Genomic DNA, 18,813 nt, shown 5'->3' with positions numbered 1-18,813 from the left:
TAATCATTGTGAACTAGATATTCCTAAAACTCTTCTTGATAATATAACATAATGTGTTCCTGGTGGTTATATTGGTATTTTATAAAATCCTCTAAAATTCAAACAATATAAATTCTTGGAAGCATGGGAATGATCAATGGAGGTTGGAGTGCATCACCAATCTGATCAAGTGTTATGTCAACATGAGCTTCGATGAACAAGGCACCATCCCCAGTACAATCCACCATCAATTTTCGGTCAGGCTCCTCCCTAAGCCTACCTTCAAATGGGTGATAAAACACAAGTGTTTTTGCGAGTGCTTGTCGAATGACTTTAGCTGGGTCTTTCTCTGCCATCGATGGCTCGTTTCGATAAATCTGAATCATTGGAACGAGGAAACGAAGACCTTCTTGATCATCTATGTCGGATAATGGTGGTTTAAGTTCATGGGGAGTACTGGGTATAGCAGGAGCCACCAACTCAGGTTGGCATCTCCGCACTGCAAACATTAGAGAGGGAAAGGAAGAAGACGAGGCCATGTTAATTATCAGAGAACGGGCTTGCTGAGTGAGAAAGTACAAAAGATATTAAGCAATGTATGCTGCTTGAGTGAATCAATGGAGCTAGGGCTGTTAGCATTTATAAAGGGCGCTAGCACTTATAAGTGGAGTTTTTTTTTATTAAATATAAGTGGGAATATTATTCAGGAAGCATCAACGCAACTGTCAACAACATTAATGATTGATTGCCATAACAAGAAAGTTGTAATAACTTTAAAAAACTATGGTTTGTTAGATCTTTTAAAGTGTTGATAATTAAGCCAATGGTGGCATGGAGCAATTCACCAATGAAAAACATGTCAGTGGAGCAAGAGCTGCTAGCCTTTATAAAGGAGGTGTCATCTATGAGTTGGGATATTCACAAGACCACCAGCCGCTAAACAGTGTGAATATAGTCGTATTTAAGGAGAAAGATAAATGAATATCACACGTGTTATTATACGCATAGTAAGAAAGAGAAAAAAAATATATAAGTATTATAAAATTTGTGATGCTAAAAAAATAATAATAATAAATAAAAGAGAAATTATAGAATATTTAAAACGAAGGAGTATAAGTATCATTACTCATATTAACTATTAAGTACACGATATGATATTTGAAAGAGCACCAGTACGTACTAACTATGCATGAAAAAAACGTGTTTACACAATTACATTTGGTTGAATAAATTTAAATTTAAATTAAAAATGTGAAATAAAATTGAATTTGACGGATATCATGCTATATATGTTATCATCAGACATAAACTGTTTTTGTCAAATTCATGCCTAATTTATTCGTACCATTAAGTATTTCTTTATTTGAAAAGGATCCGTTCAACTGTAAACAGTTAATAATTGCCAAAGAAAGTTGTAATAACTTTTAAAATATGTTCAAAATTTAGTATAGTTGCCATAGATTTAGGATAGTTTCTTAGATTTTTAAATGTTACTTTTCAATTAAAATTAAAGTTTCATTTGGAAAGCTTACACTATGCAATAATGATTAATTGGTATTTAAAGGCCTGTATTTAAAGTCAACAAGATGAAGTAGTCCCTTTTAAGCCTTGAGGTGCGTGTTTGAAAATTGAAACTACACCTTATCTTGTAGGAGCAAACTATGCAACATTTTTTTTTTTATTTTGGTAAAACATTCGTGTCACATTTAAGGGAAACTTGTTTTCTTCTTCATATGGAATATAATGAAATGACATCACCTGCATTAGTTTTGATTTATACTTAAACTACTACTAACTACTAATTACTATTAATTCATATGATTAGTTTTTACGCATGTTTTAAAATTATTGTATAATTAAGTGTTAATGACATATTTTTTAACACATTTCTTTTAACATACATTTTAAGTGTTGGGTAAAATTTATTAGAAAAGTAATGATAGACAAAAAAAACCTTTTATTTTAATCATTCTATCAATATTTTTCATTTTCTTTATTTATTTTTTCTATTACATCGTAAATCTTATCATATTTATATTTTTTTTCTTTTTAGATGTATGATATATACTCCCCTGTTCTAGTTTATATGATTTTAAGATTATGATAGATGTATTAAAGAATATAATTAATTTTTCAAATTTCATAGAAAATATTAGACAATTTCCTAATATATTATTTATCTTTCTAATAACTACTCATACTACTGCACAATACTCTCATTAAGTGTCACAGATTCTCATAATAAATGTTCATGTTGCACACTTTCTTCTTTAGTACTTTGCACCTTGTTGGTCGTCGATTTAGTTTGTTATATATGTACTCCCAATAAAATTCACTAAATTTAGAAAGTATCAATCCAACCGTCAACATTCAACAAACAATAATTGATTGCTATGACAAGAAGGGAAAGCTGTACGTAATTCAGTGGAAGAGGCATGGAGCAGTTCACAGAAAATAATGTCAATGCTGCAGCCACAGCAAGACCAGCTCTTGCTAGGCTGGACCTATATCAGAAGCTCCAAATCCGAACAAATCAAATCAAATAAAAAAAAAAGAGTACAATGCCCTTCAAATATAGGTTAAGGGTTTTGAAAAATAAAATATTTATAATGAAAATTATAAGAAAATATAAAAAATTTATAAATAATATAATTTTTCATATTTCAATTAAAAAAATTTCTTTTCTTAACCAAACACTTATAAACGTTTGCCAATAAAAAATTACATTATTAAGGGCATTGGAGTAATTTACAGTACTAACAGGTTACGTACGCGGGTTCGATTCTGAAAGATTTTCACCGTCTGAGACCAACCCGAACGAACTGTGTGAGATAACATTTAAAATTTGGTACATCGATATTCGATATGAGTGTGTTGCCATAAAAAGGCAGCTGATTATTGAACGTTTGCAGTCTGCAGTCTGCAGTCTGCATTGCTGCCCCTGAACCCATATGTTTATCACAATGCCACATAATACATTTTCTTTTCTTTGTAACACTTAATAGTGAGTATATTGTTTTATCATTATATAATCTATTAACTAATAAACTAAGAGAAAAGGTGACATCAACTAATTCACCGTGGAAGTTCATCTTTTATACGTGGCTAGTTGAAAATAATTTGAATAACGATGTACTCATGTAACTTCAAAAATAAAAAGTCATTAAAAATAAATTATGTATATATTTTTAAAATTCTTATATAATATCATAGAAATAATTAATAATTTAATTATACGATTGTAAAAATATCATTATTTTAGAAGACTTATTTTAAAATATTATTAATTCAATTATTCAAAATGTGGGATTGTTGAAGGAAGTTATCATTCAATGTGGGATTGTTGAAGTTATGTGTGTGAATTTTTTTTTTATTCGTGAGAATAAAAAACATCATATAATTATTGCGGTAATTCATTAACATAATGTCAATTATTGATTCCTACTTTTATATCTTTATCCATTTAGGTTTAAATCTCCACTTTTAAATATATTCCTATTATATTGAACAGTTAAGTTATCAAATGAAAAATACGGTCATTGATCAGTGTCACATGTGTAGCATGGGTTATTGCACCAATTATATACACAAAGTAGTATTTAATAATTTAGTAACATGATAAAGGAAGTGTTTGGTTTGTTACATTGATCTTTTCTAATTTGTTTCCATTCCAAAAAAGAAAAAGGAATATTTTCATAATGAGCTACAAATGAAACCAAACATGCCATCCAACTCTTTGGAAAACCTATTCATAGCCTCTGTGGGCAACCAAATCGGCAATACTAAACCATCTTCTCCTTTTGCATTCTTAAAAGGAGTGATAAACGTTACTCCTGGAAAGGGTCCAAGGCCTCCTTGAGCTGGTCCAGCATAGAGAGCATGGCCCCACCCAAAATCAATTTGTCTGGGATCAAAACCTCTCAAATCTGACACAGTAAGAGACCTCACCATTCTTGGTATGTATCGTCCCTTAATAGCCAATAGATCTGCCACAGAATGCATATACTCTTGTGTGGCCTTACCTTTCACTTTATTTATTAATTCCACAGCATACCCAAATGGATTTCCACAAAGCTTCCCTGCTGTGGTGACTGCTGCTGGGTATGCAATGGCATTACCGTAATAACCAACAGGTAAAGGAGGATTGAACTTAGCACGTGCGTTGACGGCGACCATCATTCGAACATCCTTATCTGCATCTATCTTCAATGCTTTTGTGTGACAACGCCATAAGCATGCTGTGATGAGATCAAACGTGGCACAGTAATGGGGAACCAAGCGACGAAGGGAAGCTATTTGGGAAGGTCCAAAGAAGAATGATCGAAGAACCATGTCGTCATCATGCAAAGTAAGGCTTCCTTCCTCGATCTCGGTGTCTACGAATTCCATGTATTCGTGATGCTTGCATGTGATGCGAGGAGGATCTCTTGCCATTAGAAGCTCCCTACGCCACACGGGTGCAATGGAAGGACTCTTTGCACCTCCAGCCATTTCAGCCCATGCGTTCAAGAATTGTACAAGACCAGCTGCATCGCTCATGGTGTGGTTCAAGCGGAGGGCCTGGATGAAACCACCACACTTGAGTCGTGTCACCTGTTACATATACAACATCAAGACAAGTGAACGTTATATAATAGTGATTTGTGAATAATATTAACATGTTTGTTATACCTGTATGAGTAGAAGGGGAGTGTCAGTAATTTCTTCAGAGTCTGGAACATTATATAGCAGTTGTTCGAAGCATGGGAATGGAGGTTGGAGAGCATCACCAAGCTGATCAAGTGTTACGTCAGCATCAGCCTCAATGAACAAGACGCCCTCTCCAGTACAATCCACCATTAACTTGTGGTCAGGCCTCTCCCTAAGCCTACCCGCAAAAGGGTAATAGAACACAAGTGTTTTTGCCAGTGCTTTCCGAATCACTTGAACTGGGTCTTTCTCTGCCATTGATGGTTGGTTACGATAAACTTGTATCATAGGAATGTGGAAACGAAGACCTTCTTGATCATCTATGTCGGATAATGGTTTAAGTTCATGGGGAGTGGGGATGGCAGGAGCCACCAACTCGGGTTGCAACCTTCGCACTGTGAACATTGGAGAGGGAGAGGGAGAGGGAGATGATGAGGCCATGTTAAATATCAGAGCTGACTAAGAAATTCAGAACAAAAGATATTAAGCAATGTAGTATTTTGCCAACACTGGTAGCCTTTATAAAGAGAGCTACTAGCATTTATAAGTGGGAATATTTAGATAGGATCAATCCAACTGTCAACATTCAACAAACAGTAATTGATTGCCATAACAAGAAAAGAAAGGTGTACGTAATTCAGTGGAGGCATGGAGCAGTTCACAGAAAATAATGACAATGCTGCCAGCAACAGAAAGACCAGCTCCTACTAGGCTGGACATAAATCAGAAGCTCCAAATCCGAACAAATCAATTCAAATAAAAAAAATTGTTAAACAATGCCCTTCAAATATAGGCTAAGGATTTTGAAAAATAAATTATTTATTATAAAAATTAGAAAATAACATAATTTTACATATTTTAATATAAAAAAAATCTCTTTTCAATTTGCTAACTAAATAATAATAAAAATATTATTATGGGCATTGGAGTAATTTAAAGTACTAACAGGTTACGTACGCGGGTTCGATTCTGAGAAGTTTTCACCGTCTGAGACCAACCCGTACGAACTGTGTGAAAGAAAATCTTGATAATATTTAAAATTTGGTACATCGATATTCGATATGAGTGTGTTGCTATAAAGAAATTATTGAACGTCTGCAGTCTGCACAGCTGCCCCTGAACCCATATGTTTATCATAAAGCCACATAATACATTTTTTTCTTTCTTTGTAACACTTAATAGTGAGTATATATATATATATATAGTTACCATTTTTAATTCAATTTTAGTCAATTTTAAGTTACTGGTTAAAATAATTAAATAAAATTCGAATAAATATTTTTAAAATATCAATTAGGAAATAAACATTTTCATAAAATTTATTATTATCGTAATTTTATTATACTTTACTATATTTTTAATGATATTTATATTTATTAATTTCTTATTAACAATTATGTATTGCAAGCAACACGCTAAAAGCATTTTTACTTCTTAATGGTTATGGTTGTGATTTGGCAAAAAAAAATTAATTTCTTGTCCTTATCTTGCTTGAGAAGTTGAGATGCTTCCTGCGACCATGCTTCCAATTGCGTCAGCAATTACATTTACTGCCTTACACCTTATTAGGTTCAGTGGAATTAATGAAATCTTTACGTATCTTAGGCCTTCCTCAATCCTATAAAATTGAGATTGGATATCTCTCAATGATCTTATTAGCGGATGCACGCTAAGGCTTTGGGTATTTGTTTTTACAAGATTTTTTTTTACTTAAAACATATTTCATAATTTTCTTTTGTCCCATAAAGAAATAGGTGTTACTCCCAAAGGATATTTTTTTATAAAAAAAATTAACAAATTATAAGAGATAAAGAGAAAATAAATTAATGTTGACTTTAGCACTTTATCCTTCTAAAATTATAAAAAGAGAACAAGTTTAATTTTAGTCTTACTAAATTTTGTATCCATTTTTCGTTTCTCTAATTTTAAAATGCACAACTTTTAGTCATCAAATTAAAGTAGTTTAAATAACGTTTTATAAGCATTATTATTTTAAATGTTATTAGATAACGCCTTTCAGACTAAAAGTGGTACATTATATTTTTAAATTAGAGAAACTAAGAAATAGACCAAAAATTTTGAAAAAATTGAATCTCGGACATTTTAGAGAGAACAAAAGACTTATGTAATGTTAACCTTCATAAAAGCTTAGGTATTTTGAATTTTTTATGATAATGTACTTTGGAAAATTTTAATTATTTTTAAATATTATGAACTATTTTTTGTTCTTGTTACAGGAAATTCTTGGATCTGCCACTATGTTGTCCACTAAATTGTCCAATAGACTCCAATATATATAAATCTCATCAGAATTTTTGTTCCATCAAATTTGTGAAAAATATATAAATCTCATCAGAATTTTTGTTCCATCAAATTTGTGAAAAATACAAGTTTTTCTTTACACAAAATTACAAAAATATTCTTATTTGTTATATATATTCACCTTTCATATATCCAAACAAGAGAAACGAAAATTTTATCTTTCTTTCCTTTCACTTTTTTATCTAAACCAAACACGATAGACAACACTAGGATGTAACCAAACACATCATAAAAGTCACACTAGTATGAAATAGGTATGTAGTATAGGTTTTATATAAAAATAAATTGAAGTTAACTGAAAACACTTGATAACTTGGCTTTATCAATTCCTAAACATATCCGGTGTAACATGATACTTGGAAATTGGAGTAGTTACCAACCGGTGTATTAGTTCGCCAGTCAGACCCATTCACTGGTTTTACATTTCAATTCTCTTAAACATTAAAAAATGAAAGATAAAAAGGCCCCTTGCAACTGTATCAATGCAATATGACTTGCCTGCTACCAATTCTGGCTTGAAGATGAATTTGAATATAGCAAGCACCAATAGATAATAAATATCGCAGGATGACAAAAGTACCATCCATTATGTACATATGCAGTTTCCATAATACATAAAATTAAAGTATAAAAAGCTATGATTATCAGTTACAACATTTTGAGAATGAATCTGAAATATAAACTACAAAGCAAATGATGCCATAGCTACAATTAATACCGTCACAGTAATGATAATGCCTATTTATTGCCTAATTTTCAGAATTGCAAATTGAATACACTCAAATATGCATACACTGATAAACATGACTGGATGTCAAATGACTAATTTGAATAAATGAGAATAATATTATTAGCAATTAACAATTAACAAAATTTTATGATGTAAATATGCACCTGGACATCATAATTTCTATGCCGAGATATTTAACGCACAATTTAAATTTACAATGTTTTCGTTGTCATCTCTAAATCAACTACCTGCTTCCTGAAAAACACCCCACCATGCCAGTATGATTCCCCCTAATTCTCAGCAGAGTCAATTAAAAACCTTCATCATCATGCCAGATGCAGAAGATTTCGCCATATCCAGCAGAAGTATGCACGCCAGCAAGATATAGTTCAAAATTTACAGTAACAGCTTTCCACTAAAGAAAAAACTATCCAAGCAGGTTGGAGAATGTCACTAAATTTGGTGATAAATGACGGCTCAGAATTTACAAATTTCTATAATACCACCGATCAATGCAGGCAACCCAAGAAGAATTGGTGTTGATAAGTATTTTTACATAATCACAAGAAAACCTGCAAATATTGATCATAATTCATTATAAATTCTGCAATCCTTGGTGAGACACCATAAATAAAATATATTTTTTTTCACACTCAAGAAATACGAAGCATGACAAAAAGGGTGTAAATTCAGAATGGAAACAACAACAAAAACCTACTGGAAACAACAGAACTCAGTATGGAAAATGATAAAAAAATATTTTTCCTTCTAATTATTTTTCTTCTGGTGATAAAACTTGAAGTAAAGGGTAAGAAAGCAAAAGAAATGGTTATATTCAATGCATCAAAATCATTCAAAAGTTACTTGTGATACCAATAATGACCATTCTGACATGGTTAAAGCTCACTTTCCTCCAATCTGAAAGAGAATAAATTATTAATAACCTATGATCACTTTTATCAACATTCACATCAGTTAAAAAAGAAATACCGCCCACCTCTGATGCATATGCAATTTGTAGTCAACTGCCTTGAACTAGTCTGTAATTTAGAACCAAGTCATCTGATTTCTTCCATATATAAGCTCGCACTGTGGCTAAGCTCATTTCAGGAGACAGCACCTGGAAATAAACCGAACAGCTGGCTAAAAGCACATTACTTTAATGAAAAATAGTATCATACAAAGTAAAATCAACTGTGAATCAAATAAAACAACATTCAATGAAAAAATCTTTAAAGAAATTGCTGTCATTCTCAAACCAATCAAAGGCATATAAGTTCAAAAACTTGATTAAAACATGACATTGAAAACAAACAAGAACAGTTGAAACTACAGATCAAATACAAGTACTACGATCTATTTTAAGACTTCAAATACAATAGTCAAGGGTCAATTAGGAGTGTCTAATATCTGAAATTGAATTTTATAATTAATAGCCTACCAGTACGTTAAGAATTTAAGAATGAAGACAGTCTTTTCAAATCTCAATATCAGTTCATTTTATGATATCCAGTGAAGTTAACATCTAACTCAACAAATAATGCCACTTCTAAAAGAAATCCTAGGTATAAGGAAACATTGCACTGATTTTTGGGATAATCAAACCAAGAATACTTAAACCATATTTAAAGTTACTGCCCAATATTTTGTCAATTCATCCTGCATCATGGACTCTAGAAGACAGTCAAAGTTATAACTTTGTAAATGCAATTTAAAACCAACATGCACATTACATAATTCTAACGAGATGGTTTTTCAATAACCTCAAGAAAACATCATAATTAAAAACTAAAAATTTCAATCAGCTTAAAAAATAGATTATAAAAGGCATACAAAGGAATAGAAAAATAAAGCATGAACTTGCTCAATCTCAGCATCTAGAAAACCATACTGTATACACTGTCATAACTCATAAGACCGCATACAAGACAACATATTGCTTGCCTGGTTGTTGCACAATATTTCAATAGAAGGTTTAAGCTTTTGCGATGGTTGAAATCCAGATCGAAAAGATCCATCCCCAACTGCTTGATGCTGTGACTGTGACCCAGTAAGACCAGGGGCAATACTACCTTCAGCACTTAAGCTATCCAAAGGTTTGTCAAGCAACATCTTCTCTATTACATAATTAACAACCTAAACCAATCAAAAGAAAGGAAAGTTAAGTTGATAGTTCAAAAATACATCATCTACTGTTTACAGAATCCACACACATGCACACACAAAAAACTAAACTAAATTAAACTAAAAAAAAGTAATACTTTTGGAAAGCATGACCAAAGCCAGCTTAACAACATGTGTAAAGATTAATAATGCAATTATTAATAACAATTGTCAATTAATATAAATATAAAAACTTACTTTGTGAATTCTTAAAATACGTGGGGCACTTAGCTTCCCTTGTGTGAGGATCTGGACTGAAGAGCCTTCACATGGTTGCAAATAGAAACTGCATCTGCAGTGGTTATCACAAAAGAATATATATCAAAGAGAGCATTATGTAACTAGTCTGAGATTGCCATCATACTCAGACAATCAAATTCATAGACATGGCCATTGCTAATCTATATCTATTAAAGTAAGAGAAAGAATTCAATATTTTCATGGCAATAACCATTAAAAGTACAAAAAATGTTCAGCGATACTGTTCAGTAGATAGATAATACCAAGCAACAAATACCACAGAACTAATAGGAAGATAGATTCCTATGACTTCCTAAGAATCTTGACCATATAGCAATTGATGTCATTTACAAAAGCCAAGTACAACCATATTTTTAGGAAGTGATTAATAGATATAAATCATCAGGGTTAGGCAATTATGCTACATTAACAAAATATACAAAGTCACAAGCATGGTTTATTCCTTTCAACTACAACCATGTGTTTTAATGCAACTATTTAAGGAGGGGGGAAATGAGGAAGGCAAAATTACTTAGTATTTTCTCTGGGAGGTAACCGATTATTCAAAACGCAGTCCAGACACCACCAGGGAAAGTCTTTCTCATCCTTGGTTCCATCTAAATCAGTAATTTTTTTTCTCCATGGACCTCCATGAGAGCCCTCAGTAATAATGGAAGGAGGGGAAGTAACTGAGAATTCAAATGGAGGATAAACCATAGCATCATTCTCAGAACTACCATCAGCCTCAATTCTTGAATGGGTACTACTTCTAGAAGAAATATCCTTTCCAGATAATAATTCTCCATTAGCTGGAGCTGGGGATCCCATTCTTTGCTTTCGTTTTCTCAACCAATGAGCCAGTAGCCCTTTAAGGGTTTCTCGAGCCAAATTAACCTGCAGAATAACAGGCATTGATTTAGATTGTTGACAGCAAACTACTGAAAACATTCTCATTATGTCATTGTATGCATGGATCACATATTTCTTGAAAATTGAAACTATAGAAAGTGCATTACAGAACACAGCCAACATTCAACAGTCATTAACAAAACTTAAATTCTTCCATGTCCATTAATCTAATTTTCTCCCCCTAAATTTGGGGAGCACTTGATAGAACAAAACTTTTAGATTATAAAATAAATATTTTATCCTTGTAAATTTTAATCTAATTAGCCTCGTAAGGACCATATATTTAAAATAAAGATAGTGTGGGAATTAAAAAGTCATAACTTTGTTCTAACTTCCAAATAATGGAATGAAATATTTGTTCTGTTCCATTATAAAATTTCCAAAGAATGGAATAACATTTTTATTCCATTCTAATCCATCTGATTCTATTCCATTTTCTACCAATAATCAAAGCATAGCCTTCAGATTGAGCAAGAATACGGACTAAAAGACAGGATTGATGGTTATGTGCGACTAGCTGAAATGGATCTCATGAAGATGAATTGGTTGACAAATGTATATAGACATGACATCAATAAGCCAATAGTAACAACTAACAAAAATAGTTGCATAAAAGTTGAAATTAATAGTTACAGCATACCAAAAACTAGGAGCAAACTTAATATTAATATAATTAGGAATTTAAGATAAGGCCAGGTAAATTGTTCATGACAATGAAGCCATTACCTTATCATCTTCAGGCTTGCCTACAATGTTAAGATCAGCTGAATACATCTCTGCTGAAAAACATTGGGGAGTGTCCAAATGGACTGACAAGCTTCCAAGCCTGGTATCCACTGTGAACCATGCAGAAATGCTAACCTAAAGCAGCAATGCGGTATTGGAAGAAAATTAAAAGCCAGCTTGAACAAATAAACAACTGTAAATCATCATGTTTTCTTACCAAGTAAAAAATAATTAAAGCATAATTATTAAAAATGGAATCCATGACGTAAATCAGTTATCATACCATCTCAAATAGCTCTTCCTTTTTCTCCTCAAATGAAACCTAGACAGTCCACAAGTAAAGCATGAGCTATTATGAACCCATAAATGAGTCCTATCAGCTGTAGTTTAATTTGTAAATATCATCCATTATAGACAATCTACTTCCCTAGCAAACAAGATTGTCATACAAATTACAAAATGAAAATGCAACCAGTTGTCACCTTTCCATAATCTTCAATCACAACACCTTTGGTAATCTCCCACAGCTTCACAGAACCAGACACATCCTTTACCCAAAGTTATTCATCAGTTAAGAAAATAACAGAAAAAGGTCATGTCAATATGCATGGCATAATAAAATTACCAGAAAACACCATGGTTACCTTCGTCAGCACATGCCTCTTATTATTCAAGACTTCATGCTGTACTATTGCAGGTGTACCCAAGATAGTTAAGGTAGGTTCTTTATATACAGGAACCTATAAACATTAGTAGTTTTGACAACAAAAGGATGATTATTAGTTTTGCGGGATAGAAAGAACCAAAAGAAAAAAAAATATTTTCAACAAAAACTTGTTCAGAAAACAAACTCCATCTATTCACCAACAGAAAATACTAATAAAAGATATGTAAACTAACATGCTTCATCTATACATGAACATATGAAAAATAAACCAACAGGAAACACTAATAAAAGATATCAATACCAAGAGGAACATAAAAAATTTAAGATATAATAACAGAAAAGTAATATAGCAATTTTTTTCAGACATAAATATAACATACAGGAGTAGATCCTTCTAGTGACACTCTTGCTCTTGAAAAGGATAAGTTTCCAGCTAAAAAAGAATTGCCTCTCAGGAAAATCTTTTGAGGGTTGCATCCTTCAGCTGGCCATCTATGAACTGAAGAGTCTGTTGTTGCAACCCATATGCTATCATCATGCAAAGCCAATTGAAGAATAGGGTGCTCGCCTGTGCAAAGCAAACTACTCTCTCTAGTTTGCAAATCTGTCAAGTATAACTTAAGGTATAAAAGAATACGGCATTAGAAGATGAGGTTCACAAGTTAAACAGGAAAAGGAGATATGATGTCACATAAGTTCAAGATGTAGTAATAATAAAAAAATATAGTTTGATGTTAATTTTAATAGAAGGTTTCACTCACTGAAAAGTCTCTCCCGCCACTATAAACATGACTAAATGCTGGGGTGCTGGCGAGTGCCCAAACAGAATCTGTATGAACTGCATAAGAATGCACACATCTCTGCTGACCTATATCCCAAAGCCTAAGCGTAAAGATGTACAGATAATTAGTCAACCACAAAAACAAAACAAAACAAATAGAAATGCTTATAACTCCATACGTGTGCATTACCTTATCATAGAGTCTGAAGATCCTGATAAACAATATCTGCAATTATGAACATTAAAAACATCATAGCTGACTTGTTGGAAAAAAAAACATATTACCTAATTTGAACTTAACAAATTTATCCAATGAAAAGATGCATGGCTGCATACAATGAAAAGAAAAGCCAACAGCATTTCATTCACTGTATGATTGACTATTAAATAAGTCCACTATAACAGCCAATGAAAATATTAGGTTATTCATGTGCATTGTTAATTTGTTATCTATATGTTGTGGGAAAACAGAGAAATTTCAAATGGGAAAGATCAATGCAAACAGAGAGAAGGAGAGAGAGTTATGATAATAAATAAATAGGAGGAAAAGCAAGTTACAACTTTAAAATATAATTGTAAACTGAAAATTTGCAACTAAACTTAGATATCCACTCCACAAACCTGCCACTAGAATCCAGAAGCAGAGCCCTGATGTTATCTGTATGCCCTCTTAGCTTTAGAGTCTTTGATCCTGATCTTGTGTCCCAGACACGCACAACCTAGTGAACCCCAAATAAATTGAAGAAATAAACCATGGTAAGAGACAACATCCCATAAAATTCAAGCTACTAAAGCGCAAACAAACCATATCTAATGTTTCAAAGGTAAAGAAGCCTCGACAAGTCAGAGCAAATGCCATATTGTACCTTTTCTGTGCCACCAGAGACAAGAATTGTTCCACTTTCATTCATAGCCAGTGCATAAACAGAATCTTTATGGCCTTTGGCAGCAATTGGAATGTATCCCTGAGTTTGAGTGGTGTGCATAGACATATTGTCGCTTGAGTTAATAGTACGCAAGGATGTCAATGGTAGTAAGTTGCCAGAACCATTGATACCATTTGAAGATTCATCAACTGTATCATCATTACACTTAGAGACTGGAGCGAGGGCAGCCTCGATATCCCATATAAAAACCTCCCCACCAAGGCCACCAGAGGCAACAATATTGTTCTAAAAAGCAAGACACTATTAAAGGATCAAAGAATGGATTTGACATTGATAATTCAACCAAAGTAGCTATCTGTTTTAATGTGGAGCATATAGAAACAATAAAATGAACTTTTTCTTAATGCACATAATAAGAAGCATAACATGTTTGAACTTTGAAGTACATTACATTTTTTTCTGCTGCTGTGAGGCAAGTAACATAGTCAGAGTGTTGCCGGAGAGTCCTAGTGCAGGTTCCAAAGGACAAGGCATTCCATGTCTAACACATAAAAAGAAGGTGTAAATAATTATGTAAGTACTGGTATTATTTAGAAGAACCAAGTATTGATAGGAATAAAAAAACAGCTAGCAATCAACAAACCTTAAGGGTTGTATCTGAAGAACAAGAAACAAGTGTACTATCACCAACAAGAACAGCATCATTAACCTGCAAGAATAAAATAGCATTTACATATTCAATTGTACTTATGCTGTTATGCATGTGTTATGGATAGTTAAGGTGTCATGTTTTGTGGGTTATAACTTAAATGCTAATGAAACAGGGCTTTGGCCTTTTGGGGAAAACATAAAAGATGAAAGAATGATTATAAGTTCAGGAAGCTTCATTAAGTGACCATGGTTAAAAAAACATTGCTATGTACCAGAAGTTACTAACTTAGAAGTAAACTAGCAACTGGAAGGGAAGAAAAAGAAAAAGAAAAAAATGAACATAAGGATTACCCAATCGACATGAGATTCAAAAGTAGCCAAGCATGTTGCTCTATCCACACCTAGTGCCCATCGTTTTAACCTGCCATCACGGCTGCCGGTGAAGAGATAATCAGACCCATCAGATGCCGCAGACGTAAGTAGAGCCAGACAATTTATGCCTGCACAATGCTGCAGAAAAGAGCCAACTTACAAACGATTCTAGACTGTGCAACTAAGAAAACTATCAAAATTGAAATCGAGCAACATAAGAAATATTGATGAAAATAAAATCGATGACATAACACCATGAAAATCAAAATGCTAAGTATGAACTATTCATGCAGCTTTGATTGATAAGAAAGTAAAATATTGGGTAAATATTAAAAAGAAAAGGCTGAAATATGCAAACCACCAAATGTGTATAAGTCAATGTAAAAAGAGAAAATAATATTAAAATTTAGGGTAAACCTCCATTTTGATCTTTGGAACACCAATTTGATCCTCAACAGGTTATCACATCCATTTGATCCTCAAACAACAGGTTTTAACATCTAATTCGGGCAAATACTTTTTACTAGGACCCAATTGATGTCAGTCAACAGCCAAATATTCTCATTGGAGCACAATTTGATGCCACTAATGTTTTGAGGAGAAAATTAAGTTAATTTTTTTTCAAGGACCAAATTGGGAATTCACTGTATAATTTAAATAATATTTTCATCTATGTAAGAAATGCATGTGTTTATCAAAAACAACCCAATCAGGTTCAACTAGTTAACATATTTGGAAACACGATGTCAAAGAAAAAATTTGTATGGATAAAGATGCAACTACTAGAAGCAAGCCAGAAACTTGTCTGTTTCAGTGGAAGAAATAAAATAATGAGTTCACCTTTATGTCATCAGAATCATTCAACACGTAGGTTAATCTCTTCTCCTTACGAGGGCGAGTTGAATTGTTTCCATTACTTGCACTACCCACGCGGTGCATTGCAGAAACTGTTTAGTACATAAATCAAATAACTTAAACAATAACCCCAGGAGAAAATTGAGAAAATAATTCCATATCAGAAATTCTACTTAGCAGCATTAGCAACAGGATTTTAAAAAAAAAGCTAACATATCCATGAGCCATAAGCCTCCTCGCTATGCAAATGTATGGGAGAGGGTTATTGTACACAGCCTTACCCTTGCATATGCAAAAGGGTAGTTTTCGGATTTGAAACCATAACCAACCAGTCACCAAGGTGCAACTTTACCATTGCGCCAACAGCATTAAAATAAATATCTGATGAAGTAGTTTATGTATTATGACCATTTATTTAACAAAAGAACGTTTGCATACACAGTTAAAAACAGACACATCCAAACACTTCCACATAAATCACATACAGAAAAGCATCAGGCGTTACCGTTAGGTATAACCATTTAACCCAACCATATATCCCAGGAGCTCCTAGAAACTAGCATTAAGAATTCTATGTAGCTTTATGAGGTGGACCTTAGTCTTCTCAATATCCCAAATGCTGATAATATTATATAGACCTCCAGACGAGACTTTTCACATTTACTAAGAAGCTAGTAGTTAAAGCTTCAAGAAGCTAATAGTTATAACTTCCACGTCCCATACATGATTTAGTACTTCTCAACGGGTTTCCAGAACATGCTACATCATTTTTGCAACAATTCCATGCTAACCTCGGAATCCAGACGAAGTTCAAACTCATTCTTTCCAAACAGTCTGAAACACCAGTCAAAGCATAAGCGCATATCAAATGCACCAAAGACTCAATGTGAATCAAATTAAAAACCAAAGCTACAAAATCAATAATCAAACACACCTATTTTCGAACGTTTGGTGAGATGTACTGTTAGCCAACTTGTTACATCTTGTGATAAGTTTAGTTTTTATATATAATATATTATGTGCCTATAAAACATACAGACACACCTATAAGCCATAGGCTCATAGCAGGCTGAAGCTATCGAATATCCCAAATCATCGACACAAGTTACGCAAATGAAGGAAAAGAGAACATAAGAAAGTCAGAAAACGAAAGCATGGCCCTTTACACAAATTAACTAGGGCGATCATAACTAGGGCGAAAGCATGGCGCTTTGAACTATGAGCTAAAACAGACTAATTATAAGATGCAATAAATTGTTTCGTAGAATCGAGAGGAGAAAATAATCGAACAAAGCGAAATCCAGCTGGAGAAGGAGAAGATGGAACAGTGGGAGGAACAAACCGTGATCAGTGACGAATTCGAAGCACTTTGAGTGCTTGTCTTGTTGCAGTGTCCAAGTTTCAGCTTTAGAGAGAGAAAGTGTTCGGGAGAGAGAGAGAATGGTGAGGGCAGCGAACGAGTGTGTAAATATGGGCGTCCAGATTTATTCCGGTAAATCCTTTGACCCGTTTTGTGCCTCCTATTGAGGGCAAGATGGTCCTTACACCTGAAGGAAGGATCTCAAGGCTGAAAAAGTTTTTCTCAAAAGGTGAAAAGTTAACTTAATAAAATATAAATATTTATTAATCTAATTGTTAGAGTGACACAATAGTATAAAATAACATAAAATTATAATTTACTTTAAAAGAATAATCAGATGTTTTAATAAATATATTTGAAATAAAATATAATTTTTGTGGTTAGGTGTGAGACACTTAAGAGACATTTGATAGGAGATAAATTTTCTCATATTAAAAGATAATGAATTATGAGATTTATATTTATTTTAGAAACAAGTAAAATTTATTTAGTTTACATTCAAAGACATGTAAATAAGTTTTATAAGAATTGAAGAATTATATAGTATTTTTATTAGTTATTTTAATTAATTATCACGTTAATAAGAATAATATAATATTTTTATTATAATAAAAAAATTAACTCGAGAAATTAAAATTTCTACCTCTCAATCAAAAAAATTTCGTGAAAAAATATTAAAAAACACAATGAAAAAGTATTATTTCTTAGGAATCTTATTTTTTAAAAACTAATACCAAATATTAAAACTTCTTTTCTACCAAATGCCTTGTTAGATATTTTTTTATATTCCTTCATTGTTTTGACAATTAATTGTATCATTAATTTGCTATGTATCTGCTAATTACATTCTTTAAAGAAAAAAGTACTTGAGTTTTTTTTTTCTTTTTGTTTTTTAAAACACTTATAGAAAATATTTAAGTAACAATGATTTGTGCTTGATGTGAGATTTAAGGTGCATTTTTTAAGAGCTTGATGAATGTCCAAAAGTGATGTTCCTTTGCCAAGTTAATAAATCGAGACAAATGTCCTATGTAGAGGATAAATAGGTATGATGATAAAAGGGTCACCTTGCTAGATACCCTTGCTCAAAATGATCCAAAATTTCACCACTCCATATTAACCAAAAATAAAAAATGCATTGTCAAACACAAGGAAATGAAATTAACAGGAAAGCCAATTAATCAATGAAACGATACAAATATAATTTATTTGAAAAGTGTCCGTCCAACTATTGTCAATTTATTTAATTTTTTTTAAAAATATATAATATATAAATAAATTAATATAACAAAAATGACCAATTATAATAAAATAAAATTAAAAAATTTGTAATGTAATGTAATATTATTATGACCATTTAAATTGGAAAAATAAATTTAAGAAATAATAGCATTATAGTATGAACATAATTAAAAATTAGAAATAAATGTTCGTTATAAAATAATAGATTATAACAAAATATTATTATAACAAAAAATAAAA

At 32.3% G+C, this 18,813-nt stretch overlaps 3 protein-coding genes across 9 annotated transcripts; all 3 read right to left on the bottom strand.

The window, feature by feature from the left end:
- Window positions 1-60: 60 nt before the first annotated feature.
- On the bottom strand, window positions 61-552 carry LOC114405577 (benzyl alcohol O-benzoyltransferase-like). The gene has a single exon (XM_028368043.1). It carries the CDS (start codon window positions 516-518, stop codon window positions 99-101), a length of 420 nt encoding a protein of 139 aa, XP_028223844.1. The 5' UTR covers window positions 519-552; the 3' UTR covers window positions 61-98.
- A 3,009-nt stretch (window positions 553-3,561) lies between these two features.
- LOC114407674 (benzyl alcohol O-benzoyltransferase-like) lies at window positions 3,562-5,236 on the bottom strand. The gene is made up of 2 exons (XM_028370860.1): window positions 4,651-5,236; window positions 3,562-4,572 (listed from the first exon to the last, which is right to left on the bottom strand). The coding sequence occupies exons 1-2, from the start codon at window positions 5,107-5,109 to the stop codon at window positions 3,673-3,675; spliced, it is 1,359 nt and encodes a 452-aa protein (XP_028226661.1). The 5' UTR covers window positions 5,110-5,236; the 3' UTR covers window positions 3,562-3,672.
- Window positions 5,237-7,788: 2,552 nt separating this feature from the next.
- On the bottom strand, window positions 7,789-17,451 carry LOC114407672 (WD repeat-containing protein 48-like). Of its 7 annotated transcripts, XR_003665674.1 has the most exons (21): window positions 17,314-17,446; window positions 16,695-16,805; window positions 15,957-16,063; window positions 15,096-15,254; window positions 14,737-14,802; window positions 14,545-14,634; window positions 14,073-14,378; window positions 13,828-13,925; window positions 13,397-13,432; window positions 13,187-13,307; window positions 12,806-13,042; window positions 12,403-12,498; window positions 12,241-12,306; window positions 12,042-12,080; window positions 11,759-11,893; window positions 10,656-11,017; window positions 10,082-10,175; window positions 9,665-9,856; window positions 8,718-8,840; window positions 8,594-8,638; window positions 7,789-8,292 (listed from the first exon to the last, which is right to left on the bottom strand). XR_003665674.1 is itself a non-coding variant. In XM_028370855.1 (20 exons), the coding sequence occupies exons 2-19, from the start codon at window positions 16,789-16,791 to the stop codon at window positions 8,742-8,744; spliced, it is 2,400 nt and encodes a 799-aa protein (XP_028226656.1). In that variant the 5' UTR covers window positions 16,792-16,805; window positions 17,314-17,446; the 3' UTR covers window positions 7,789-8,292; window positions 8,718-8,741. The 7 variants fall into 7 exon arrangements, 5 of the variants coding, with proteins under 5 accessions (XP_028226656.1, XP_028226660.1, XP_028226659.1 ...); XR_003665675.1 differs by lacking the exon at window positions 16,695-16,805 and having other exon boundaries at window positions 17,314-17,451; XM_028370855.1 differs by lacking the exon at window positions 8,594-8,638.
- Between the last annotated feature and the right edge of the window lie 1,362 nt (window positions 17,452-18,813).

The sequence above is a fragment of the Glycine soja genome, chromosome 3, assembly GCF_004193775.1.
Source record: "Glycine soja cultivar W05 chromosome 3, ASM419377v2, whole genome shotgun sequence".
In the NCBI taxonomy this organism is placed as follows: Eukaryota; Viridiplantae; Streptophyta; class Magnoliopsida; order Fabales; family Fabaceae; genus Glycine; species Glycine soja.
The sequence above is the reverse complement of the archived record's forward strand: the minus strand, read 5'-3'. Positions and strand labels throughout refer to the sequence as shown.

Bases quoted from the DNA above. Each gene is read 5' to 3' on its own strand.
- LOC114405577 (XM_028368043.1), bottom strand. From the start codon at position 518: ATGGCCTCGTCTTCTTCCTTTCCCTCTCTAATGTTTGCAGTGCGGAGA.
- LOC114407674 (XM_028370860.1), bottom strand. From the start codon at position 5,109: ATGGCCTCATCATCTCCCTCTCCCTCTCCCTCTCCAATGTTCACAGTG. The intron at 4,573-4,650 runs GTATAACAAACA...TATATGTAACAG, and splicing joins CTCCCCTTCTACTCATACAG to GTGACACGACTCAAGTGTGG.
- LOC114407672 (XM_028370855.1), bottom strand. From the start codon at position 16,791: ATGAGTTTGAACTTCGTCTGGATTCCGAGGTTAGCATGGAATTGTTGC. The intron at 13,043-13,186 runs GTGAGTGAAACC...TTATACCTTAAG, and splicing joins GTGGCGGGAGAGACTTTTCA to TTATACTTGACAGATTTGCA. The intron at 8,841-9,664 runs GCAAGCAATATG...GTTTATTTCCAG, and splicing joins AAATATTGTGCAACAACCAG to GTGCTGTCTCCTGAAATGAG.